The sequence below is a fragment of the Globicephala melas genome, chromosome 5 (assembly GCF_963455315.2).
Source record: "Globicephala melas chromosome 5, mGloMel1.2, whole genome shotgun sequence".
NCBI classification, from domain to species: domain Eukaryota; kingdom Metazoa; phylum Chordata; class Mammalia; order Artiodactyla; family Delphinidae; genus Globicephala; species Globicephala melas.
The window spans coordinates 107,690,966-107,718,572 of NC_083318.1; the positions used below are offsets into that span (position 1 = coordinate 107,690,966).

General features: G+C 36.9%; 1 protein-coding gene across 18 annotated transcripts in view; it reads right to left on the reverse strand.

Moving 5' to 3' along the window:
* Positions 1–1,692: 1,692 nt before the first annotated feature.
* TRIM2 (tripartite motif containing 2) overlaps positions 1,693–27,607 on the reverse strand; it is a 171,152-nt gene continuing 145,237 nt past the window's right edge. For 16 of the 18 annotated variants that reach the window (XM_060299674.1, XM_060299673.1, XM_060299678.1 and 13 more), the window contains 6 exons: positions 25,340–25,443; positions 24,930–25,097; positions 17,777–17,957; positions 16,657–16,727; positions 11,831–11,971; positions 1,693–6,102 (listed from right to left, as the gene is read on the reverse strand). In XM_060299674.1, the coding sequence (XP_060155657.1) occupies positions 5,950–6,102; positions 11,831–11,971; positions 16,657–16,727; positions 17,777–17,957; positions 24,930–25,097; positions 25,340–25,443 (818 nt within the window). In that variant the 3' untranslated portion in view covers positions 1,693–5,949. Of the gene's footprint in view, positions 6,103–11,830; positions 11,972–16,656; positions 16,728–17,776; positions 17,958–24,929; positions 25,098–25,339; positions 25,444–27,607 lie in introns of those variants that run through there. The other 2 variants (XM_060299668.2, XM_060299685.1) reach the window with 2 other exon arrangements.

Below are 27,607 nucleotides of genomic sequence, written 5' to 3' on the forward strand. Positions count from 1 at the left end.
TCTAAAGACACACACAGATTGAAAGTGAGGGCATGGAAAAAGGTATTCCATGCAAATGTAGATCAAAAGCAAGCCAGAGTTGCCTTACTAGTACCAGATAAAATAGACTTTAAAACAAAGACTGTTACAAGAGACAAAGAAGGATTACATAATGATCAAAAGATCAATCCAAGAAGAAGATATAACAATTGTAAATATATATGCACCCAACATAGGACCACCTAAATACATAAAGCATACAGACATTAGGGAGAAACTGACAGTAAATAATAGTAGGGGACTTTTCATTTCTCACTTACATCAATGGGCAGATCATCCAGACAGAAATAAATAAGGAAATACTGGCCTTAAATAACACATTAGACCAGATGGACTTACTAGATAAACATAGAACATTCCATCCAAAAGCAACAGAATACATCTCCTTTTCAAATACACATGGAATATTCTCCAGGACCGATGACATTCTGGCCAAAAAACAAGCCTCTGTAAATTGAACAACATTGATATCATATCAAGCATCTTTTCTGACCACAATGCTATGAGACTAGAAACTGCAAGAAAAAAACTGCAAAAACACAAAAGGTGGAGGCTAAATATGCTACTAAATGACCAACGGATCACTGAAGAAATCAAAGAAGAAATTTAAAAATACCTAGAGACAAATGAAAATGAAAACACAACAATCCAAAATCTATGGGATGCAACAAAAGCAGTTCTAAGAGGGAAGTTTATAGCATTACAAGCCCAGGACCAGATGGCTTCACAGGAGACTTCCACCAGACATTTAGAGAAGAGTTAACATCTATTCTTCTTAAACTATTCCAAAAAATTGCAGAAGGAACACTTCTGAACTCATTTTACAAGGCCAGCAGCACCCTGATACCAAAAGCAGACAAAGATATCACAAAAAAAGAAAATTACAGGCCAATATCACTGATGAACATAGATGCAAAAAACCTCAACAAAATATTCAATTCAAACTGAATTGAACAGTACATTAAGTGGACCATATACCATGATCAAGTGGGATTTATCCCAGCGATGCAAGGATGTTTCAATGACAAAATTCAGCGTCCACTTATGATAAAAACTCCCAACAAAGTGGGTATAGGGGGATATACCTCAACATATTAAAGACTCTATATAATAAGCCCACAGCTAACAGTATACTCAACATACTCCACGATGAAAAGCTGAAAGCGTTTCTTCTAAGATCAGGAATAAGACAAGGATGCCCACGCTGATCACTTTTATTCAACATAGTATTGGAAGCCCTAGCCACAGCAATCAGAGGAGAAAAAGGAATAAAAGGAACCCAAATTGGAAAGAAGTAATTAAAACTGTCACTGTCTGCAGATGACATGATACTATACATAGAAAATCCTCAAGATGCCACCAAAATCTATTAGAACTAATTAATATTAGAATAAGTTAATTCAGTAAATTTGCAGGGTACAAAATTAATATATAGAAATCTGTTGCATTTCTGTATATCAACAACAAGTTATCAGAAAGAGAAATTACGAGAACAATCCCATTAACTAAACTTTTTCTCCCTAGTATAAACAGTTTGGTTGAGGTATTGATATCTTCCACATATTCTAGAACATACCTTCATTTATTCCTTCACTAAGAAAGAGGACAATAAATAGCTTAAATGTTTAAATAAATAAACATTCACCCTGGAAATGGAGAAAAGAAACTTTATTATGATGATTTGAAATTTTGTGCATGGTAAAGGTATACACATGAATCTTGTTTCTCCTATGTTTCAAGACAGAATTAATTTAAAGATTTATTGTAGACTAAAGCATCCAAAATACTGTGGTACATAGGTAGCTATGAACATACAAACACTTTGATGCACAGCATTCATTCTTTTCTTCAAATAGGCAGTCAGCATTTTGATTCATAAAGGAACAAATGATGAGAATATATCAGTATCAATGTCAGAGAGCGCAAGACTTAAGTGTTCTATACACAAAACATATGAAACAGACCTATAAAGGTGGAATGTACAAAATTTAAAAAGAAAACAAAGCAAGTGAAAGCCCCTCATACTCATACATAGGATTGAAAGGCTATAGAATTGAGAATAATATAAAGAATTCTAAGAATACACTCTGTTCATGACAGAACATTCCCATGTCATAAAGCAAAAACATTGAGTTTAAGGCTGTGTTGCTTTCAAAAGTTACTGGAAGTGCTGTACATTCACTGGAACAACATAGCCAATTTATTCATGTTTTAGAATATTAATAGCTTTCATACATTCTCCACAAACAGACCACACAATCACTGCCACACAATTCATCTTCAGAAAGTTTAAGATTAACATCATGATTTGTGGCTTACTGTCATTTAAAACAAAAAATTATTTATTTATACCAAATTTTTGATGGGCACTTCGTTTCCTTTATGGCAATGCTAGATTCCTAGTTATCAAAAATATTAAAATAATTTTAAAGTTTAAAACCCTGCAACATTTACAGAAAGCAACAGTATTACGACTTTTGATTTTAAGCAAAATTAGACAATGTTTGCAGCAAATAACTTCAATTTTACCCTACCTTGAAATGTCTTATTTTTAAATTATACTAAAAATATTCCTCCTTTTTCAGAAGCTGGTGAATAGGGAGGATAAGATAGAGTCCAAATGTACATAAAGATTTTTCCCATCTGAAGTAATCTGCAGATTACCTGATGCTTATTTGCTACTTTCTCCAATTAACTCAATAGGTATTACCAAAGCATTTATGTGAACCCTTCAGTGTTAAGGATCCATAGACACTTGCTAGCGTACTGCTTTCCCAGTTAACTCTGTTAGGACATACCTTGTATATTTAGTAGTAGAATCAAGTGTGCTCTAGTTGCATGGATCTCTTAGTATTTATTTGCTTCAAATCTAGTCAAAGAGTAAATTAAAAGAAGGAAACTTGGGGACTTTAGTTACTAGAGATTAAAGTTTGATCAAGATACTAATAACCATTTTTTTAAAAATGGCTAACAGTCATAAAGGCTTTTTATTCATGTGTTTCTAGGTGGTGATGTGACTCTCCACTCACCTCCCTGTGTCCAGCAGGGGAGGTCTGTGTCAGAGATACAGTTACTAATATCTATAAGCGGGGAGGGAATGCATTGTCACCTACCTTTACATTCTAACTGGCAACATTTTGCCATAAGTGCCCAGGGGAAATCTGAATGGGTAATTTTTCAGTGCTACTTATCGTGAATGTATGACAGGTTCTGTACACTTGACAAAGAGAAATCAAACAATAATGGTAGCCCAGAAAAAAAGTCACTTATTTTACTATCCTTCTCAGTTTACTAGAAACCATTTTTCAAAGAATGTGACAAAGTTTCACTTAAATCTTGTCTATTCGTATCTTATCAGCAGCACTTTTCCCCCTAAAATATGCTTACTAATACAGTAAATGCACATACGTATCCAAATTTGAAATGTTATCTATACTTTAACATATATGATTACACATATTTTGGGGATATATAGTGTTTCCTGGAGTGCCCATAGCATGTGTTTTAGTAACAGACAGTGGAACAGGTCTGAATCAAAGTATCTCTTCTTTCATTCCAGTTTCATTCCAATATTGACATGTAAAAAAATTAGCTTTGTATTCAATCTACTATCAAGATATCCAGTCTCATATGGTATGATGGCTGGTTAATTTCTAAATTCACAAGTATAATTTAAATGTGCAAAAAAACCTCTTTAAGTAAACTAGTCTTAAGATCAATGGCCTATGACAGAATCTACATAGAAAGCCATTTTTACTTGTGAAAAGAAACTGAAATTCATTTAACCAATTTAAAAAGTTTCCTTTTAAACATTCCAGAAGTTATCAAGGGTCTAGCTTATCTTTTATGCAGAATGTTAATAAACGGTAAAATGAAATTCCCTCACTAGAGTGTAAGCTCCAAGGGGGCAGGGATTTTTGTCTGTTTTATCCATTACTTTATCCCCAGTGCCTAGAATAGCCTCTGACACCCAGTAAGTGCTCATTAAATATGAATGTTTAAACTCAAAGACTTATTTCACTGACATTAGGAAACAGTGTCTTAGTTTAACATTCTAAAAATGTCATTGATTTATTTAACTTTATCATGGACAGTCTCAAATATTTTGAAAATTCTACCTAACTAAAAAAATACTAAACCTAAATGTAAATCTTCCTGAAAAAAATTTTTTTCAGAGGTTGATTTGGGCATAATAAATTTGATAGATAATTGGAAGATTTCCCTTCTAAATTTAAAAAAGTCCTATATAAGAGAATGGCTGAATTATAAATTAATAAGCAAGAAACATCACATTCATATAGTTATACGTGTGGGAAATGTTTTCTTATAGTACAGTCCTAAGGTGCTTTCAGTGAAAAAGGTCCCAAAGTCCTTACTGGAAATGCCAAACATGACATCCTGTTTGGTAGAACTGAGTAGAAAATTAAACAGTGGAAATAGACCACATCTTATTTTACAGTATTAGATTGACTAAATTATTCTTAACATTTTTCAAAATGCATTTATACTTAAAGTTAAATGTAACTCAAGTTGAACTTTTTTTTCTCTTGACCTGTTTTTTGTTTTGTTTTTGAAAGCACAGAAGGCCATTTTCTGACTAAAAGTCAGCCAATACAAGCATTCCTGGAAAATGGCAAAAATTACATCTGCTTTAGGGCTTGCTCTACTAGGACGGCTTTAAACTGTGCAGTTAAGGAATGTGCTGAAGATGCTTCTGTCTTTCAGAGTGCTGCCTATTTCAATACACCAAAGATTCAGCTATATATATCTATATATGATACATTCTACCCTACCCTAATCATGTATATATAGTCCTTTAATGCCTCTACTAGTCATTAGACAATGATAAATAACCATAACATGCCCTTACCTGTAATGCTTTTGAGATAACACAACTTTGGTAACACTTGTTTCTAAAAGGAAACCATTGATCAATCACATGCCTTTGGTTGACACCATCAGTCCTCCAAAGGGCTGCTTATGGCTCTCTGTCCTAGGATACTGGTGTCCTACTACATGTGCTGACATTTTGCAGGAGGTAAAGCTTTCGCATTCGTGAAGTGGAAAAGGAGAGACACATGTGAGAACGTGGCACAGAAAATGTGACTGACTTTTTCTTGATTACATTCCAGTGCATTAATCTGGAGTTAATGGGGCTGGTATAATATGCTTTTCAAAGTATTAGGGATTTCAGGATTCCCTGAAAATGAACTTTGTTTTTTGATACAGGGTGAGCAGGAGAGATAAAAAGAACACATGAAGAAGATCTTTGCTCTAACTCAGAAAGGATGGGAAATTTGCATTGATTTTTTTAAGTGCTAAACTCAAGACGCTCGCTAATCCCAGCTGGGAGGATTTTGCAAGACAGTTTCCATTTTTCCCGAAGTAATTTATATGTAGCTACTAATAACCAAAAAAATGTCACAAGGGTAATACCTACTGTAAAAGTGAGGTTAGAAGATCCCCTGGGTCTTGTGACCAAGGTTAAATAAAGTATATAACTATAACAGATTTCGTTTTTGTTTTGTTTTTGGAAGCTCTGCGCAAAAGCTACCACTCACAGGATTAACAAATACCTTTACATATTCTAGTTGCTTTTTAATGCTTATTTGATTTGCAAAATTAGTTTAGCTACATAAATCCCTGTCCTATAAGCCATAGTTCACAGGTGTAAAACTCTGCAGTTTTTATAGATTCAGTAGAAGAGATTTTTTTTTTCAACCCTAAATGTGGATTATGGAAATCAGATATGCAGTTTTTAAGGAAATCGTTACATTCAGAAATAACCTTGGAAAGTTCACCGATGATTCCTTCTAGCATGAAAAGTCTAGTATAATCTGGTCCTGCGTTGAGAAATCCATTCCAGTTTATGTGTAAGATCTTTGTAAGGGGTTGTCCAGTTGCCCACTGTTACTGTAAGTACCGATACACCTTGAAACAGTGGTTTCCAGAGTCTGCAACCACCACATGGCCGTCTGAAGTTAGGGCCAGGCCTTGGGGGCCATAGAGTGGGTCAGCAGATGTGTTAATGTAGGACAAAAACGATCCACTTCCATCAAAAACCTGTAAATATAAAGTCAGAGTGTAATAGGAAAAGTTACAGTAATACGATGAAATAGGGGTTAGAAAACCCTTAATGCTAATGTTTTTAGTATAGAAGCATGTGCGCAACGCCCCAGGTTTGTTCAGGTCACTATCACAGAAAACCCCTCCCTCCACTTACCTTGCTCTCCCTCCCCTCACTCTCTATGCCCCACAGTCACTGACAAGGAATGTGCCACTGGCCATAGGGTCTCACGTATACTCTTACAGTGGTCACATGTGAGGGGAATGGCCCTGGATGCTGCCTGAAAAATAAAAGATCCTTATTTCTCATTCTAAGCTTATTCCCAATCATAAGAGAGAAAAATCAGCAACTAGGCCACAGAAGAATGTCCTGAGTCACAATGTGCAACGAGAAAACAGAAATTACTTTTTTCCTTTTCAGAAAAGAGTAAGTTATACGAAGTCAATGGTTCAACAAGTACATTTAGATAGAAAGTGGTCTTTTTTGGTCTGTAAGCTTCTGCTATGAGGAAATAAGAGGAACACTCCTCCTTCCCAGGCCCAGGCTGGTTTCTTTCAACCATTCTGGTTGGCCCATAGGTGTTTCAAAAGGCAGGTGTGATGAGGGCCACAATATAAACAGCTTAGCATCTGTGGTCCGATACAGAACTGCTTTGTGAACTTCGTTTCCTGTCTGCTTCTGGCTTCCCATCAGATATAGACGCCTCTTCCAAATGTAGAGGTCCACAGGGATAATTAAGCAAGATAAATATACTAGAGAAATTAAAGCATACAGTGTTACATTTAAAGTCTCAACCCTTTTCCTGAGAAGTGGATACATATATCAGATTCAACTGCTCAGCTGCTGTCCTCACAGTAACATCAGAATGCTCCTAGATTTACCCAGAGCACCCTGTGGTCTCAGGTGCACTGCACAGACCCACACAGGTGAGGATGAATTGCCCTGTCTGTAAATGCATGTTTAGATACATGCAGGTGACTGCACAAGAGACATGGGAGAAAAGAAAAGTCTTTCTTCAGTGAGGACTGAAAAGCTTTGCTCTTAATTTAGAGGAAAATCAAAATTTTGTGTCACAGTCCCCTCTGGTAGTTTGACAAAGACTATAGAGCCCATCTCAAAATAGTGTTTTAATAGTTTTTTTTTCCAGAATGTAGCCAGTTTTATTATTATTTATATCCAATCAAAATGCCAAATGCCATTCAAGATACATTATTCCTAAACCATGGAAACATATTTGAATTAATTATTGTTACTCTCTTTTTTGGTTCACTTTTTATTTTGAAATAGTTATAGATTCATAAGAAAGTTGCAAAGATAGTACAGAGAGATTCTGCGTACTCTCCATCCAGTTTCTCCCAATGGTTACATCTTCTATACCTGTAGTACAATATTAAACCCAGTAAACTGACATTGGAATGTGTGTGTATAGTTGTACCTTTTATCACAAGTATAGATTAACGTAGCCACTGCAACCAACATGCAGAACTATTCCATCATCACGAAGATCTGCCTCATGCTGCCTCTTTATAGTCACACCCACTCCCCTTCTCCCAACATCTCTAACTCTTGCCAGCCACTATCTGTTTTCCTTCTCTATAATTCTGTCATTTTGAGAATGTTACCTAAATGCAATCATACAGCATGTGATCTTTTGAAAGTGGCTTTTTTTCACTCAACATGATGCCCTTGACATGCATCTAAGTTGTTGAGGGTGTCATCACTCTGTTCCTTTTAACTGCTGAGTATTATTCCACAGTGTGGATATACCAGTTTGTTTGGCCATTAACCTACTGAAAGACATCTTGGTTATTTTCAGTTTTTGGCTATAACAAATAAAGTTTCTATGAACAACAATGCAGAGGTTTTTCTGCGGACCTAAGTTCTCATTTCTCTGGGATAAATACCCAAGAGTGCAATTACTGAGTTGTATGGTAAGTGTACACTTAATTTTTTAAGAACCTGCCAAACTATTTTCAAGGCTGACTGTCATTTTACATTCACACTAGCAATGTATGAGAAATCTAATTTTTCTGCATGCTCACCAGCATTTGGTATCATCAGTATTTTTAATTTTAGCTATTCTAATAAGTGTGTAGTAGTAACTCATCATGGTCTTAATTTGCACTTCCCTAATGTCTTTTCATGTTTATAACCTCCTCAGTGAAACTTCTCTTCATGTCTTTTGCCCATTTTCTAATTGGACTGTTTGGTTCTTTTATGTCGAATTCTGAAAATCATTATATATTCCAGGCATAAGTCCTCTGTCAGATAGTGTGGTTTATAAATATTTTCTCCCCGTTTGTTGCTTATCTTTTTGTCCTCTTAACAGAGTCTTTCACTGAACAAAAGTTTTTAATTTTGATAAAGTCCAGTTTATTGACTTTGTTTTTTTATGGATCATACTCTCAGTATCATGTCTAAAAATTCTTTAGCAAGCCATATGTCCCAAAGATTTTCTCTTAGAACCTTCTAAAAGTTTTATAGTTTTACACTTTTCATTTAAATCTATAATCTTTTTTGAGTTAACTTTTACATAAGATGGGGTTCATTTTCTTTCCTTTATGGAGATCTTAATTGTTCTAGCACCTTTTGTTGAAAAGGTTACCATTCCTCCATTAAATTGCAAAATTTTGTACCTTTGTCAAAAAGTCAGTTGGCTGCACACGTGTGGGTCTATTTCTGGATTCTCTATGCTGTTCCCTTGACCTATGTGCCTATCCCTCCATTAATACCACACAGTCTTGTTTACTGCAGCTATAGAATAGCTGTATAACAAGTCATGAACTCAGGTAGAGGGATTCCTCTCTCTTTTTTTTCAAAATTGTTTTAGCTATTTTAGTCCCTTTACTTTTCCACATACATTTTAAGATAATCTTGTCTATATCTACAAGAATTCCTGCTGGGATTCTGTGTTAAACCTGTATGTCAGTTTGGGGAGAACAGACTTTTTTCTTGAGCCTTGCAATCCATGAATACAGTATGTCTCTCCACTTATTTAGATCTTCTTTTCTTTTTTACACTAGCATGTAAGCTTTCAGATACACATACTAGACATGCTTTGTTATTATATCTAGATATTTCCATTTTTTCAGCAATTTTAAGTGGTATTGTATTTAAAATTTTGGTGTCCACGTGTTCGTTGCTACTATATAGAAATACAATTGAGTTTTATATGCTGATCTTGTATCCTGTGACCTTGCTGAACTCTCTTATTAGTTCTAAGAACTGTTCTGTAGATTCCTTGATATGTTTTTATGTAAACAGTCATGTTCTCTCCAAATAGGGAGAGTTTCTTTCTTTCTTTCTAATTTGTAATCTTCTTATTTCCCTTTCTTTCCTTATTGTATTGGTTAGAACTTCCAGCACTAATGTTGAATAAGAATGGTGAGAGCAAACATCCTTGCCTTGTTTCTGATCTTAGAGGAAAAGTTTTCATTCTTTCACCATTAAGTATGGTGTTAGCAGTAGGTTTTCACAGACATTCTTTATCAAATTGAGAAAGTTCCTGTATATTCCTAGTTTTCTGAGATTTAAAAATCATGAATAGGTATTGAATCTTACCAAATGCTTTTTTCTGCATGAATTGATATGATCATATTATTTTTATTCCTTGGCCTTTTAATGGGGTGGATTACATTGATTTTTTAAAAATTCTCCCTTTATTACATTGATTTTTAAATACTGAATCAGCCTTGCGTTCTTGGAAAAAAACCCACTTGGCCGTGGAAAGATTTTCACATATTGTTGAATTCTATTTCCTAACATTTTAAGGAATATTAAAATATTCCTCATCTATAATCATGAGGAATATGGCCTGTATTTTTCTTTTTTGTACTGTCTTAGTCTGATTTTGGTATCATGGTATCAGAAGCTGAGTTGGAAAGTGAACTGTAAAGTGTTCCCCTGTCTTCTATTTTCTAGAAGAAACTGAACTGGTGCTAACTCTTCTTTAAATATTTGGTAGAATTCTCCAGTGAAACTTTCTGAGTCTGGAGATTTCATTTGGGGGAGTTTTTAAATTATGAACTAAATTTCCTTAATAGCTGTAGAGCTATTCAATTTATTTACTTTATATTGGGTTAGTTGAGGTGTTTGTACTTTTTGAGAAATCGGTCCATTTCATCTAAGTTGTCAAACTGATGCGTGTAGAGTTGTTCGCAGAATTCCTTACTATTCTTTTGATGTCTGCAGGGTCTGTAGTGATACTAGCATTTTCTGTCTTTTTTTCTTTGTCGGTCTTGCTAGAGGTTTGTCAGCTTTACTAATCTTTTCAAAGAATAACTGTTTCATTGATCTCCTCTTGAATGTAAATGATTTCTGATACTATCTTCACTATTTCCTCCCTTCAGCTTGCTTTCAGTTTTTGCTCTTCTCCTAGCTTCTTTTTTTTTTTTTTTTTTTGCGATACGCAGGCCTCTCACGTTGTGGAGCACAAGCTCTGGACGCACAGGCTCAGCGGCCATGGCTCACGGGCCCAGCCGCTCCACGGCATGTGGGATCTTCCCGGACCGGGGCACGAACCCGTGTCCCCTGCATCGGCAGGCGGACTCTCAACAACTGCGCCACCAGGGAAGCCCCTTCTCCTAGCTTCTTGAGGTGGGAAATTGGGTTCTTGATTAAAGACATATTCTCTTTTATAATGTAAGTATTCAGTGTTATTAGTTTCCCTTGCAGGTAGAATGGTGGTTACCAGAGGGTAGGGAGTGGGGAGAAATTGGTCAAAGTGTACAAACTTCCAGTTAGAAGATGAATACGGCCCAGGCATCTAATGCACAGGGTGCTGATTATAGTTATAATACTGTGTTATGTACTGGAAAGTTGCTAAGAGAGTACATGTGTTCTTACCACAAAAAAAGAAATGGCAATTATGTGATGTGATTTTGAAATATATAAGTGTATCAAATCAACATGCTGTATACCTTAAACTTATACAGTGTTCTATGTCAATTACATCTCAATAGAGCTGGGGGAAAAGAATTCCCTCTCGGCAATGTTTTAGCTGCATTCCACAAACTCTGATATGCAATATTTGCATTTTCATTCACTCCAATATATTTTTAAATTTTCCTTGAGACGTCCTCTTTGACTCATGGGTTATTTAGCAAAATAATGTTTTTAAGTGCATAGGACAAAATACATGGGATTATACAGGAAAACAATTATATTAAAATAGAGTCATCAAAGTGCTACAGAACTGTGATATAGTAATATGGGTGCTTTTTAAATTAACACATTAAATAACAAGGAACAACGATAGGTGTAATGATGACTGTAATTTTTAAGTAGTGATCAGTATAAATGATAATTCGAGACGTCTACGATGGTAATACGAAAATTTCTGTAATTTCTCTTGGTGACAAAGTTATAGGTATCACTATAAGTACTGTGATTATTGCCTATATTCATAATTAAAGGAAATTATAATTTTCAGTTAGAAGTTAGTCAAAATAATGATGTAATATTTTTGTTCAGTGGATCTCTTAAATTCTAGCTACAAATGCTTTTGGGGTGTGTGGGATACACGCTAAGAATCCCTGATTTAGAGGGTTTCACTCTGGTAATATGTTGACTTTTTTCTACTCCACCTTCTTTACCTTGATTATTTACAGTCTAATTACCTAATCAATGAACAAATGGAAAACATTCCAGTCTGGGGTACAGACGATTCTCCACTTTCAACAAACACCAATCACTCTAAACAAATAAATCCGTATGTTAATCTACCTGGATCCTGCTGTTTCCCCAGTCTGCTACAATGATGTTTCCATTTGAATCCACTGCTACACCCGTTGGAGCATTAAACTGCCCATTTCCTTCTCCATTTGAGCCAAACTTCAACATGAATTCTCCTTCCTGATTAAACACCTGTACGAAATATTTTAAGATTATTTTATTTTAAATTAAAATAGTTAAGCAAACATTATGGCTTTTAAAAATATCTGAGCAGGTTATTTAAGACATTCTTTAAAAAGAGGGGGGAAGTCTATAAGCTAGACTTCCATTCACTTGTGGTTCCCCAATTTACTGTCTAAATCTGATTTAGCATTTGTTAACCACTTCTTTTTCTAGCTTATATCTGGTTCTATTACTATGTGAAAAGACTTTTGTTATAAATTATAAAATATATAAAAACATAAGCTAATACGAGTAAGTAGAGCTGTAATTTCCAACATTATTCTTTCTGCATTTATATAAACAGCTAATTTCAAGAACAGGCATTGTATTTCTAACAGGATGGATGATCACTCAAAGTTGAATCAGAAAGTAAGAGCTTTTTGTTAAGCCAGATACTCAGAATTTACTACCATTTTACTAAGTCAACATAACAAGAAGGGGTGGTAGGCTGGACCACACATTTATAATAAGGAAAATTCATCGAATGAGTGAGTGCGTGTGTGTGTGTATGTGTGTGTGATGGCAGCAGGTGAGGAATAAGAAAAGGACTTTTTAAAATAGATTTTCTCAGAATATATTTTAATTAGAATAGAGAGTTTACACAACCCTAAGGCTTTGATGAATAGAGCCCATGAGAGAGAGAGGCTGACAGAAGTCGGGGCTAAACAGAACTCTTAAGAACTCTCAAATTCTCTAATATCTGATATGGTCAAGCACTGGGCTGTTGTGCTTAATTAAATATTCTTATTAATAGAGTGTTACTGTATATGTATCAACTGCAGATTACTCAGATTACTAATCTTGAGAGAATTAAAATTTTAATATGTGTTTAATGATAACACTATAGTAAGCATGATTTTATCTTGATGATTCTGGTGATACTTTGAAACGTCTTCGGGAATTATTTTAAGCTTCCATTATCATGCAACACGTGTAGAAGTACTCATTAACGAATCAGAAAGTGTTACACACCAGGCACCCATGAGGGTAAGGTTCCTAAAATATGGACCTGAGAGAGGTCTCTATGTCTGAGCACAGATCTAATCTGAAGATGATCTCAGGACCTTTTAGAGATTCTCCTATTGCCATCTCTGTGGTTATAAAAGATTAAAATGATGCTATTTGTTTTAGTTTCTTTTTTTGTCTTTTTGTTTTTGGTTTTTGGGTTTTTTTCTGCCACACCACACAGCACGCGGGAGCTTAGTTCCCTGACCAGGGATCGAACCCACATGCCCTGCAGCAGAAGCATGGAGTCTTAACCACTGGACCACCAGGGAAGTCCCTCTTTTAGTTGCTTATGATGGGAAAGTGAGACATTTCCATCTCTAAAGCCTAAACATTCTTTAAGGTAAAAAAATGTCATGACCACTTCCTGAATTAATTACATACTTGCCAAGTAAGTAAGCTACCTCTTTGGTTCTTTGGAAAGGACAGAGATAGGAACCAGCTTTTCCTAAAATATCATTTAAAATCTTTCCTGACTCTTTTTATCTCCTTCACATAAACATTCTACTTTTAAAGACCAAAAGGAGTGTTTGTATGCTGGCGAGGACACGACTGATTATTCTCTGATCTTTCCCTTATTAAGTTGTACAGGGGAGCGATAAATTAGGAGTTTGGAATTAATATATACACACTATTATAAATAAAATAGACAATCGGCAAGGACCTACTCAATTGCACAGGGAACTCTACTCAATATTCTGTAATAACCTACGTGGGAAAAGAATCTGAGAAAGAATAGATATAGATATATAGATATATAGATACATACATGTATAACAAAATCAGTTTGTTGTATACCTGAAAACTAACACAACGTTGTAAATCAAACTGTACTCCAATACAAAAATGAAAAAAGAAGTTGTACAAATAATTTTTTTGTTTGTTTGTGTTTATCTTTCTGAGTTAGTATGTTTTCCTTGGCATAATTCAAACAGCTTACGTGCTTCTGCTCCATTTTGAAATAATGGAGAAAGCCAAATTTAGTCTTAACTGTTTTGCAATGAGAAAAAGGTATAAAGTGAAGGTAGCTGAAGAACTAACTAGCCCACTCCTTAGCCCTGACCTATAGGTCTGGTTTTTACATTTACCAACATAGAAGTGACTTGAATACTAGAAATCTTGTTAACTGCCCTGTGTTATATAGGAAACAAAAGCCCAACTAGTCCATAAGAGCTATATGGCAACAACTGTCAAAGAGAAGAGAAAAAACAAAATGACTGGGTTTTTTTCCCTCTAAATAAGAGGAAAATTGAGTTTAAATAACTAAACTGCCTCTACAGTACTGAAAACTTGAAGTGTTTTCATAATCTTAATCATGATGTCACATATTTTCTATTTTTCCCATCTAAAAATGTCATTCCATTATTTATAAATTATTCAGATGAAAACATATTAAGAGGCAGAAGTATGAGATGAAATCTTTTTTATAGCTTTGCTTTTTGATAACAAATTTTTATAGCAAGTTTTTATAAGTTGGACGATAATCTTTTTCTGATTTCAAAATTCTGCTCACCTCAATACCACCTCCACTTGGAAGTCTTCCCTGACGATCTTAGCAATGGACATGTACTTTCTTCTGGATACCTATAGAACTTTATATGTACCTATTTTTTAAAAGTCATTCATTGCTCCTGCCTTGCATTCTGGTCACTCACATGTTTTATTTCCTCCTCCAGCACCCGTCAGGGCTGGTAAACAGGAGCCCTCCCACATACCAACACTAGGTGGTTCAGAGAGCTGCCTGGGGCACTGGGACGGGGAAGGCTCTGAGCCCACAGGTGTGCTTAGTAGAAAAGAGCAACCTGATTAACATCACTGTCTTCTGGTGGAGGTAGGCAGCACCTATGCCAGGCTTTGCTGGCCTTTGACACTGTTAAGATCTATATGCATTTTCTTCTCATTGAATGCGCTACAGTTAAATGAAGGATTCCTCTATAAAGAGAGTGAAGGGCAGGAAGCGTAATAATAGCCAAGTTATCCTTCTATAGTTATGTTCATCACACAGGACTGTTACAGCCCCCTGGGAGGACCGTCACAAGCACAGGCCCTGCTGCCTCTTTGCTCTCTGTTTCTCTCCTCCTCCAAAGATTTTCCCACTGTCCTCTTCCCTTTACCAAGGTTGGGCATTGAGAGAGGCGGGGAGATGAGAATGGAGCCCCACCACTATGGTAGCAACTCTGGAGAGACTACATGGCAGGAAGCAGCCTTACAAGTAAGCAGCAGCGGGCACCATTTCCCCTCATCCTGCCCCGTCACCATGGCCCACTGTGCTCTCCTCTTTGCACAGGGACTTGACACCCATCTCAAAAGCTCAAGGACTTCCCATTTACTCAGGTTAAAAGTACCTTCTTCCAGGAAGAGATGGGGAAATGAAGCAGTGAAGAGAGAGTACCTTAGGGTGTTAAAATCCTATCCCCATCTAGCTATTCTAGCTGTCAACAATGGCAAATTGTTTTTAAAGTTTTGTTGCTCAATGGTTGTCTCTAAGTGCAAACTTCAGTCATTGGCCTACCACCTGTGCTGTTTTCTTATCCTCCCTCACATTTGAAATGCCTCACTTTAAAAAATTTAAATGAATTTCCTTACAAGGAAAACTTTATATCACTTCTATAAGTGCAAACCAGTATGACTTGATGTAAACAGAAGGTAACTCTAAAAATATATACACAACACTTAAAAGAAAAATGTCTGCCAGTGCACTGCCCAGGACCACCTGGCCTCCCCTTCAATGGAACACACATCACACTTTGAGAAGCTTGGTCTAGAATGTCATTAAACATTTTCTCTTTTCGGTAAGTGAGACATTGGTTTTCAATCACTTTAGTATTTCCTGGTTTGCTCATAATAAAGGTCAAATCTCTCTTCTCTCCTCTACCTAGTAAGAAAGATGTACTACACTATTTGGGAGAGGGGGGTGGGCGTTGTTTTCTCAGGAACACCAAGTGTGTGAAAGGATTCTAAGATGTATGAAATACACTACATGAATGCATGCCAGGGCTATTTCCCTCCCCAAATCTGTTGCTGTAGCAGAGTCCTGATATCTAATTTTGTTTGAAAGGTCTTATAATGCAGAAAATTGAAGAAAGTGATCCATTTTAATTTACTGAATAGCCACGAAACGTTAAGCTTCAGAAAGTTCTGCCTCTCTAAGTTCAAGCAATTGCTTTTTTTTTTTTTTTGTGGTACGCGGGCCTCTCACTGTTGTGGCCTCTCCCATTGCGGAGCACAAGCTCCGGACGCACAAGCTCAGCGGCCATGGCTCACAGGCCTAGCTGCTCCGCGGCATGTGGGATCTTCCCGGACCGGGGCATGAACCCGTGTCCCCTGCATCGGCAGGCGAACTCTCAACCACTGCGCCACCAGGGAAGCCCCCAAGCAACTGCTTTTTTGAATTTCATTTTCAAGTTATCTCCATTTACGCCAGTTTCAAATTAAAAAACTTATTGCCACCATATTTTGTTCACTTTTCTGACTCTCCAAAGTCTGTATGTCCAAATTAAAACCCGCATCTTTAAGGAGAAACAAAAATCTTCTCTTTTCGGCTACCTCCCCTAGGTCCTGTGTGTATATATGAGTGTTATGTTTTCTCCCAGACTGAGTCCTCAATAAAAACAGTTAAAAGTTAACAACAATCGATGTGTTTATGGTACCTTGACAGAATGATTATGGAAATCTGTAACAATAATCTCATTATTGCTATTTACAGCTGCGAAATGGGGACCTGAAATAAAGATAGGAAAAAATATGTGATGACCATAACAACTAAAATGATTACAACAACACAGTAGTTACGAAACTTCATATATTAACTTAGTTATTTAAGAAAGAACAAAGAATCGTAAACTCAGTCCTTGAAGGTCATTCAGCCTGACCTCTGGCTCCGGATAACATGAATTCGATAGCATTCTACACTTGTGGCTGTCTACTCTGCCTTCTTCCAGATCAAGCTAAGAGTTCCAGCAGCCCTCATGAAGTGGAATGAGCAATAAGCATCAGGAATCATTCTCCGCACCACCATCTGAAAGTCACATCTGCCAGCTTCCCTGATAGTCATATACGACCCTCAGCTCTCACCGAGGAGAGACATGGTAACTCTTAGCACCAATATGTAACATTTTTTTCAAGTAGAGCAGAAACCCACACTTTGTAATTTTGGGTGACATTCAGAACCTGGCAGAACTGGAGACAAAGCATAAAGAAAGGTTATGCAAATTAACACGAATTGCCAAAAGCATCCTTTCCAAAAGAAAATTAATCAACTGTTTTCAGCCTCTTCTTGCAGATGTAAAAAACGAAGTGATTGCAAAGTGGCACACCAGAAAAAGAAGGAAAAGAGACCGCCCTTCCTGTGCTTAGCAAATATTCTCAACTCCTGCTCTCGTATAATCACCTAGACAGGTGAAAAGTATTCTCATTCAGAAGCTCTTTAAATAAAGCTACAGCCAGGTGGAACCAGAGGTTCTCCATGGTTCGTCAAACATTTTTATTTAAAAAACATTTCCTTAAAGCTTATATTTTATTTAATGTTAATATTCGAAGGTTAGACTTCTGAGTTGTAAACTGCCACCAATAAAAGCCACACACGGGCTGCAGTTGAACTTACTGTGGGAGGAGTCATTGAGCAGCATCTAACCATGCTTCCGCTTAGATTCCATCCCCAGTATCTTTCCCAAAGCCAGCAAAAACACTGGGGAGGAGGCGTCTTCAGCATGCTCCAACATCATGCAAATGTGAGCAGAAGAGGCATAAAAAAGGGGGTTTACATATTACCATCGAGTGTACCTGCAAACTGCCTGTCCCCATTTCCTCGGCTACCAAACCTGGTGACTATTTTCCCGTTTGGCTGGAAGATAAATACGCAGCACGCCTTGTTATCCACCACGATGATGTGCCCATTGCGGTCCACAGAAACTCCTTTGGGCCCCATCAGCTTTCCTGATCCGATTTTTGTCTGTTAGAAACAAGTGCAGAAATGAAGTTGAAAGCACTCCAGAACATGAAGACAGACACTGGTGTCAGCAAACATTTACTTGACTGTTCAAACAGAGGTGCACAGGGCCACAATGAGCGTCTGTCTTGGAAAACTGTCTTTGTCACCTCCATTATCTGTTACCGATATTTATAGGAAATCATTTTTTTAAGGAATCACTACCAAAATTGTTCTAGAATCTCCTTAACTAGGGCCACAGTTCCCTTGTAAAGAGGTAGTGTGGTATAGCAAGAGATCACCGAGTGAGGAGTAGGAAGACCGTCCCACACCTGTCACTTGCTTCGGACACACCTGATATAGCACAAATGGATTTAATTTTCTTAAGATTCAGATTCCTTATATATTAAAAACGTCAAAAAATGACATCAGTCACTTCCACTGATATTTCTGGAATATGTATTAAGTAAAATAAAGTAGGTAAAGTGTTTAGTGTAGAGCATAGCACATGTTAGGGAAGCAGTCATTAAAGGGAAGCAGTCACTGTCATTATTATATGTCGTAATTAATATCGAAATTCCGAGGCATCTGCCATTGAACTTTACTACAATTAAGTTCCACATGGGTGGGAATCATGTCTGTTTTATCCAGCACTGTGTACTCAGAGCCTAGCACACTTCTTGGTGCCTAACAGGTACTCAACAAATATTTGTTCAATATATTAACTTCCAAAGTCTAGCATTGTTACAGGTAATAATGATGATTGGTTCCAGTTTTCACAGTATTTTAAAATGACAAAAAAGCATTAGATTTCTATGAAACAATATGCATTTAAAATCTTACTCATTTTTCTGAATAGACTATAGTATGCATATAAATGTCTGTTTGTTGCAAAATACATGTCTTATACCTTTACTTTTCTACCTCCATCTTCTAGAGTATTTACAAAGTAGTACTTTACTCATTCACCCATTTGTTCACTAATTCTACAAACACGGATAGAGCACCCACTACATGGCACCTGGTAGACAAAGATGAGTTAGACACAGCGCCTACCCTCTTTTTTGAAGGACCTTTTTATGAAGGTCCTTTTATGGAGGTCCTTATGAAGGACCTTCAGATATATTACTGAACAAAGCAAGGTACAGAACAGTGAGTGGTCTGAGCCCATCTGTATTAAATATGTGCTTGTATGTATACATGTTCCTGGAAGAGAAAGTAAGAAACCAAATAGTGTTTATATCTTCCGAAGTGATATTAGTGAAGGTAGGAAAAACTCTTATTTTATACTTCTCTGTAGGCTTATTTGAAAAATCTATTTGCATGTGTTACTTTTTAACTTAAAAATTTAAACTTAAAAAAAATTACCTTCTCAAAGGTTCTGTTTTAGTCCCCTTACTTTCCCTCTCTCTGTTAATGCTGTCTGATAGGAATGTAATGTAAGCTACACATGTAACTTAAAGTTTGCTAGTAGCCACATCAAAAAACAGAAAAAGAAACAGCGAAAATTCATTTTAGTTATGTATTTATTTAACCCAATATAACAAAAAGGTACCATTTCAATATGTAGTCAATATAAAAATTATTAATGTACTATTTTACATTCTTTTTAGGGGACTAAGGCTTTGAAATCCAGTGTGTATTTTACACTCACGGCACATCTCAATTCAGACCAGCCCCCTTTCAAGAACTCAGTATCCACATGTGGCTTGTGGCTACCATATTGGACAGCACAACTCTACACACTTCTAAAATCTCATTTATGCTATGGCATCAACTTTCACCTCCATGTGTAAGATTCTCAAATCCATATCTTTAGTCGTGGCCTATTTTACAGGTTATCACCTCAAACTCAACCAATGTCAAAACAAAAAACCAAAAAAAAAGATAAAAAAGAAACCCCAAACTAGCACCTCCTGATTTCCTAATTATTTTTGTGACACCACAGTTAGTCCAGTCGACCAGGATCAAACTTTCAAAGCAAAATTCATCCTTTCTTTCACCAGTTTGAACCTCAGTTTCCTCATCTATAAACTGGCAGCTATGTTATTTACCTCCTGGGTCGTGCAGATTCTGAAGGATAAAGGAGACTGTCAAGCACGATCTCCTTCTCTCCCACCCTATCCAGCTGACATTATACTTGACGCGCAGGATTATCTTCTTTCCCCCAAACACATGAAGATACGTGCAGAGAGAGTATGGAGAGAGGGATGGGGACCTTTCCACAGTGGAGGTTCAGACTTTGTAGGATCTTGTAAGTTTATAAATGACTGAGATTCAGATTTGATCTCTTTAGAATAAAGAGGTACATTTACTTAGGAAGGAAACACTGGCATTCTTGCAAGGGAATCTGTTGGTTAATTTAATTCTGATTTTGCAATCTAGCCCAAAGATCAGAGACTATAACATAATAGCTTGCAAAAATATATATATATACTTTCTTTCATGTCAGAATGGAAGATATGTCCGTAGAGATCAAAAGGAAGAGAGGAAACTCTTGAGTATTAACAAGAATATTATCACTACCTAATATTATGAACAGTGTTTGTTACTTAGAATGACTCAGCCATATAATACCAAGTGGATGATAACTATGTAGCATAAAAACAGAAAATAAGGGACCAGTGCCATTCTATTATATAATCAGAACTAGTGCACTTCTAAAAGAAAAAACTTAAATGTTGAACCAAAACCTCTTTTCCTTCCATTTCCTTTCATCACTCCCCGTTTAGCTGCAGTAGATTCTACCAAGGGAAATAAGACAATGTGTCCTGACAATGTGTCTGCCATCTTAAACAGAACAATAAGCCAGAATATTTTAGACCCTGGCTTTGGAAAAGTTAAATGAAAGTATTTAACTCAACAAATAGGTCCTTAAATTGAAGAGGGAAGAGATGAGATATTTTAGAATACGTGGTGGCCAGGGGTCTCTGCATCTGTTCTGGGGTCACAAAAGTTTCCTAGATGGAGGGAAGATGGAAAGGAAAAAATTCGAGGCAGAGAGGAATGAAAATCAGGGCTAAGAAATTGGTGAGTAAAAGAAAGAAAAGGAGATAAGAAATTATATCCCTAGAACTACTAGGAATAAATACAGAGAATCCACATTTGTGTTAAAAGTTTGTCTTTCTGAGCACCTGTTTAATTTTACTGAATTCCACCGAAGAAGAAAATAAGTCTCTCTCTGTTTATGGTCATGGCCATCAGACTTGGAGGAAATCCCATTAAACTACAAAAGTGTTTTCACTTGCTATCCTTTTACCCTTTGGGTTTTGATCAGTATCTATTTAAAAAAGGGAATATGATGAAACTACACCATATCCATTCCCCCAATCCTCTAGGGGGCATGAGTGTTCTTTCGTGTTTATTCCAATTGTTACCAACAGTATTCCAACTATCAGAATCCAGTTCTTCCAAGAAGAAAGGCTATTACATTTAGAACACTGAATCACTGAGTGAAAAATACTTAATTTAGGAAACGCTTCTCTCTTAAATATCAAACCTTTGTTTCAGTTTAATATATTAGAGATAAAGTGTTTCAATAAAGTAGATATAAAACTGTTTCAGTAACTATTTTAGTGTTAGTTTCTAAATTTGAAAAAGACAGGTCATTGTTTTGCTAAGGTATGAAACCAGAACAAATGGGTTGTCTCCAAACTAAAAGGGTATTTTCAAGAGGTCGTTAAACAGTGTTCATTCTATTGATGTTAAAGCTGTCATATTTGGGTATGTCTTACCACAAATACAATTATGAAAACAGAAAAGAAGGGGAGGAAGTTAGAGATGCAGAAAGGCAAAAGAACTTCCTGTGTATATGGCCATCATACAGAGTCATCAAATCTCTAGTGGAACAAAACAAATCAATGACAATTGAAGATTCTTGTGCAATACGGTGGAATTAGAGATGACAGTTTTTATTCTCCTAGATTGAAAACATGCTGCCCCATGCAAAACAGAGGCTCCAACTTGAGGGTGAATAATTACATAAGTAACTTCTTTTAATGAAAATGATGAGGTGACTGTGGTGATCCAATGACTTTAAAAAGGAAAATATAAATTCCTCCAATAAGAGACTAATGAGTGAACTTCGTGTATCTTCTGAATTCCAGAATCGATTATGAAGAGTGTCATCTCTGTAAGTTTGGACAAAGAAGGAGTGACCACCAGGAGGTGGTATGAGGTCATGAAGCCAAAATCACAGCTGAACAAACAGACGTCATGTTTTGGGCAGGGTCATTAGAGGCACTGGAAAAGAACTCTTCTTCGATGCCTATTTCATACAAGGCACATATACAATCCAGAAATAAAATCTCATGTTACCCTTGCCCAAATCCTGTAAGACAGATTTTTTAAATCCAGATTTGAAATATGAGGCTATTGAGGCTCAAGGAAGTCATATAATTTGCCAAAGGCCAAACAGTTAATAAACCGTAGAGCTGGGATTCCAGTGGTTTGATCTGACTTAAAGCTCATGTTGTCAACAGAAAGAGAAGCCTGGACGGGGGAATGTGGAAGGCATAGTGAACACGGCCTTCAAAACACCTGTCAAAAAGTTTCATAATCTTCTTGTGAACAAATGTAGAAAACGGGCTGGATGACAATATTCTTTGATGACACCTTAGAAGAGAGATTTCTGTTGTCATCAAAGGGCTCTCTACTCTTCAGTGATTGACTGGATGAAGAAACAGAGGATGATGCTGGGAGTAACAGTAAGTGCATCAAATGATGGGATCCCTCCAAGTGTAGCTCACTCACATTTTCTCCATGAAGCTGGCCCCGGTTTTCTTTTCCCTCCAATTCCTATATCATATACTGTAACACTATGGTTCTAGATTGTACCAAACAATTTATGATTGCTTAAAGGCTGACATGAATTGTTTTCTGTTATCTCTTGTGTATTTGTCTTTTTTCCTCAAAAGGCTTCTACATTTTTAAAAGGTAGGGACCATGTCTTATTAATTCTGTTTCTCCCATATCATCTATCACAGAAAGTACTGATAGATAGGAACTGAGAAAGTAGAAGGAACTTCATAAATGACAACTTGTAGGCTAATTTGGGAAATATAAATTGCCTCTTAATAACCTTTTCTAAAGGTTGTTGTTTTTCATTGAATTGAGGTAAACCTGACAGTATTAAAAAAAAAAAAAAAGCATTATCCATGACATTTACCACAGAACTAAAACAAATAATCCAAAACTTTATATGGAACCATAAAAGACCCAGAATTGCCAAAGCAATCCTGAGGAAAAAAACAAAGCAGGATGCATAACTCTCCCAGACTTCAGACAATACTACAAAGCTACAGTAATCAAGACAGTGTGGTATTGGTACAAAAGCAGACATACGGATCAATGGAACAGAATAGAGAGCCCAGAAATAAACCCATACACCTACAGTCAATTAATCTTCAACAAAGGAGGCCAGAGTATAAAATGGGAAAAAGTCTCTTCAGCAAGTGGTGCTGGGAAAGTTGGACAGTCACATGTAAGTCAATGAAGTTAGAACACACCCTCACACCATACACAAAAATAAACTCAAAATGGCTTAAAGACTTAAATGTAAGACATGACACCATAAAACTCCTAGAAGAGAGCACAGGCAAAACATTCTCTGACATAAATTGTACCAATGTTTTCTTAGGTCAGTCTCCCAAGGCAATAGAAATAAAAACAGAAATAAACAAATGGGACCTAATCAAACTTAGAAGCTGTTTGCAGAGCAAAGGAAACTATAAAAACAAAAACAAGACAAAACAAAACAAAAAAAAACCCCAAAAAGACAACCTACAGAATGGGAGAAAATATCAATATTTGCAAATGATGTGACTGACAAGGGCTTAATCTCCAAAATATACAAACAACTCACACAACTCAACAACAAAAAAACAAACAACCCAATTGAAAAATGCACAGAAGAACTTAATAGACATTTCTCCAAAGAAGACATACACATGGCCAGTAGGCACATGAAAAGATGCTCAACATCACTAATTATTAGAGAAATGCAAATCAAAACTGCAATGAGGTACCACCTCACACTGGTCAGAATGGCCATCATTTAAAAGTCTACAAATAACAAATGCTGGAGAGGGTGTGGAGAAAATGGAACCCTCCTACACTGTTGGTGGGAATGTAAATTGGTGCAGCCACTATGGAAAACAGTATGGAGGTTCCTCAGAAAACTAAAAATAGAACTACCATATGATCCTGCAATCCCACTCCTGGGCATATACCCGGACAAAACTATAATTCAAAAAGATACATGCACCCCTATGTTCATAGCAGCACTACTCACAATAGCCAAGACATGGAAACAAACTAAATGTCCATCGACAGATGAATGGATAAAGAAGATGTGGTACATGTATACAATAAAATACTGCTCATCCATTAAAAAGAACAAAATAATGCCATCTGCAGCAACATGGATGTAACTAGAGATTATCATACTAAGTGAAGTAATTCAGAAAGAGAAAGACAAATACCATATGATATCACTTATATATGGAATCTGAAATATGGCACAAATGAACCTATCTATGAAACAGAAACAGACTCACAGACATAGAGAATAGACTTCCGGTTGCCAAGAAGGAGCAGGGGAGGGAGAGGGATGTACTGGGAGTTTGGAGTTAGCAGATGCAAACAATTACATTTAGAATGGATGAACAACAAGGTCTTACTGTATAGCACAAGGAACTATATCTAATCCCCTGGGATAAACTATAATGGAAAAGAATATTTTTTAAAATGTATAAAAGAAAGCAACTGAGCAAACTAATTGCTTTATAAAATGAAGCCACATTTAGGTTATACATGAGTAGATTTATGACAATGTCATTGTGACTCTCACTTCATTAAACTTAGATGTAACGAAGTCAAGACGTCTTTACATATGAAAAACTGAATATTTTATTGGATCTAGATCCAAAGAAAAAGACAATTTCATCTTGTATTTCCTGTCCCTTCTCTCGACTGGCCAGTTGTAGTTAATCTTACCTTAAACTTCCCATCTGATGAGAAGATGCTAACCCATTTATTATCATAATCTGCAATGATTATGTCCCCACTGGGATGCACAGCTACTCCTGTGGGCCGCTGCAGCTGCCCGGGAGAGCGTCCTCGTATGCCAAAACGACTTTTGAACTGTCCATCATTGGAAAATATCTGGAAAACAAATTACATTCATTGGAATGTGAACTAGCATAGAAATGAGTGGGAAAGACAGGCAAGAACATCTGTCATAAGTACTACAGGTCAGAACATGCAAACTCTATTTGAAAAATAGCTTATATATACATCATAAGCTTCCCTTTCTTTCCTTGCATCTTAAGTCTTAAGTAGGAAACTATGCAGGTCTATCTATTTATCAGTGTAAGTGGTTAAAGGTAGACAATTAGGGGCCATACCTGCACGCACTGGTTGTTACTGTCTGCAATTAATATCTTCCCATTTGTAGATGCTGCTACCCCTTGAAGATTTGTAAATTCCCCTTTATTTCTTCCTTTGGTTCCTGAAAATAAATGATAAAAGCACAGAAAATTAAACAATAGAGAGTTAGATTTCTCAGTTTCGGCAAGAGAACATTCAGTCTTCTATAGGTAGCCTGAGAATGCAATGTTTTTTTAAATTACACTTAAAAAAAAAGGGGAACCCCTTCCCTGACTTAATCCATATTCTACTAAACTTCTCTTCCAGACCAATTCTGTAAAGTCTTTGCAAAATCACCTTTCGAGGGGCAAATACCAATCTTCTCGTATTAAACTATAGCTGCATATTAACATGATTAAAATATATTTAGATTTCACAAAGACACAATTATAAAAACTAATGTTACAATTAAGGACACTTTATAGGAGCGGGCCTTATTTGGGAGCTCTGCCAAAATCCCACCCTCTCACTCAGCAGCTCTTAGACACCTGGACGCTTGACTTTCAGCACTAAAAACAAACTGTAAGGTCAGAGATGTTATAAAACTAGCGGGCTGATTTTCATACACTGGAGTGATTTATTTTCAAAGACTCGGTATCTCATAAGTTGTTTATCTTTCCTGTAAAAGATATCCTGACCATGTTTTCTAGATTAAATAAATAAGAAAGGCAAAAGAAAATTAATTAATCCAAGTCATACTCTCATCCTTCTAGAGTTTCTTATGGAAGAGATGAAGCAGGTGAAAAAATAAAGCTAAGGTGACTACAGTTAACAGATGTTTGTTTTTGTTTCAAATGAAGTGTTTATAACTTATTTTAATAAGACCATGCAACTATGAACAGAAGGAACTTTGCTCAGAAATGACCAGGAAGTGGGCTTCCCTGGTGGCGCAGTGGTTGAGAGTCCGCCTGCCGATGCAGGGGACATGGGTTCGTGCCCCGATCCGGGAAGATCCCACATGCCGCAGAGCGGCTGGGCCCGTGAGCCATGGCCGCTGAGCCTGTGCGTCCAGAGGCTGTGCTCCTCAACGGGAGAGGCCACAACAGCGAGAGGCCCGCATACCGCAAAAAAAAAAAAAAAAGAAATGATCAGGAAGGAGGTTTAAATTTTCATAGTTGGAGAGAGAGTGCTATGCCTCAGTTTTATCATTTCATTCATATTCAAAATAGCAACTTGATATTTGTTTTTAGACGTCAATGCAGGGCCTCAGGAAAGAGTAGAAAAGATATGCTGCCGATGGCCAATGTCAAACCCGTGCTTAGCCTGCTTAGGAAACTGGTTTTTGCATTTAGGAAGTAAAACCGCGATATAACTAAACTCAGAACAAAATCAACAACAGAACTGCTGGGTGAACCATCTTATCACCTGGTTCTCACCAGACCCACAGGGTAGTTGCTTTATTGAGATCCTAGACCCTAACAAGATGACTCACCGCCTCTCTATCTCTTCCTAACATGAAACAAAACTCTGAGATCCAGATCCTCAAATGAATGTCTTCTAGGTTGTAGGACAAACGATTCTACTTTATTTCAGATGTTTCAGCAGAGATGATCTTTGTACCTGATCTGCACAGAATCCCTATAGCATTCAAGTTCATGGGTTCAGCTAACACTCTAAAAATGGTGCGTTGGCATCTGTTGGTGGGTGGCAGGGTAAGGGGTGGTTGGCCCCTGAAGGAGGTATGTGCCCACTTTGTATTAGCTTTTGGTCATTCCTTCTGATGTCTGAGTAACACCTGGTTAACAGGTACAGCAAAACCGAAGGACCAGGAAAAGAAACAATTCTTCTAAAATACTCAGTTTATAAATACTTTTTAAAAGGTAGTGGGGGCAAGGCCAGGGTCTCTCAAGAATAAAAACTTAACTCATCAAAAACGATAAAGGGCTTCCCTGGTGGCGCAGTGGTTAAGAATCCACCTGCCAATGCAGGGGACATGGGTTCGAGCCCTGGTCCAGGAAGATCCCACATGTCGCGGAGTAACTAAGCCCATGTGTCACAGCTGCTGAGCCTGTGCTCTAGAGCACGTGAGCCACAACTACTGAAGCCCGCGTGCCTAGAGCCCGTGCTCAGCAACAAGAGAAGCCACCACAGTGAGAAGCCCACATACCACAACGAAGAGCAGCCCCTGCTCACCGCAAATGGAAAAAGCCTACACGCAGCAACAAAGACCCAACGCAGCCAAAACAAAACAAAAAAAGGTTGATAAATAGAAGCATGGAAATTATTAGTGAGATGAAGAACTGAGG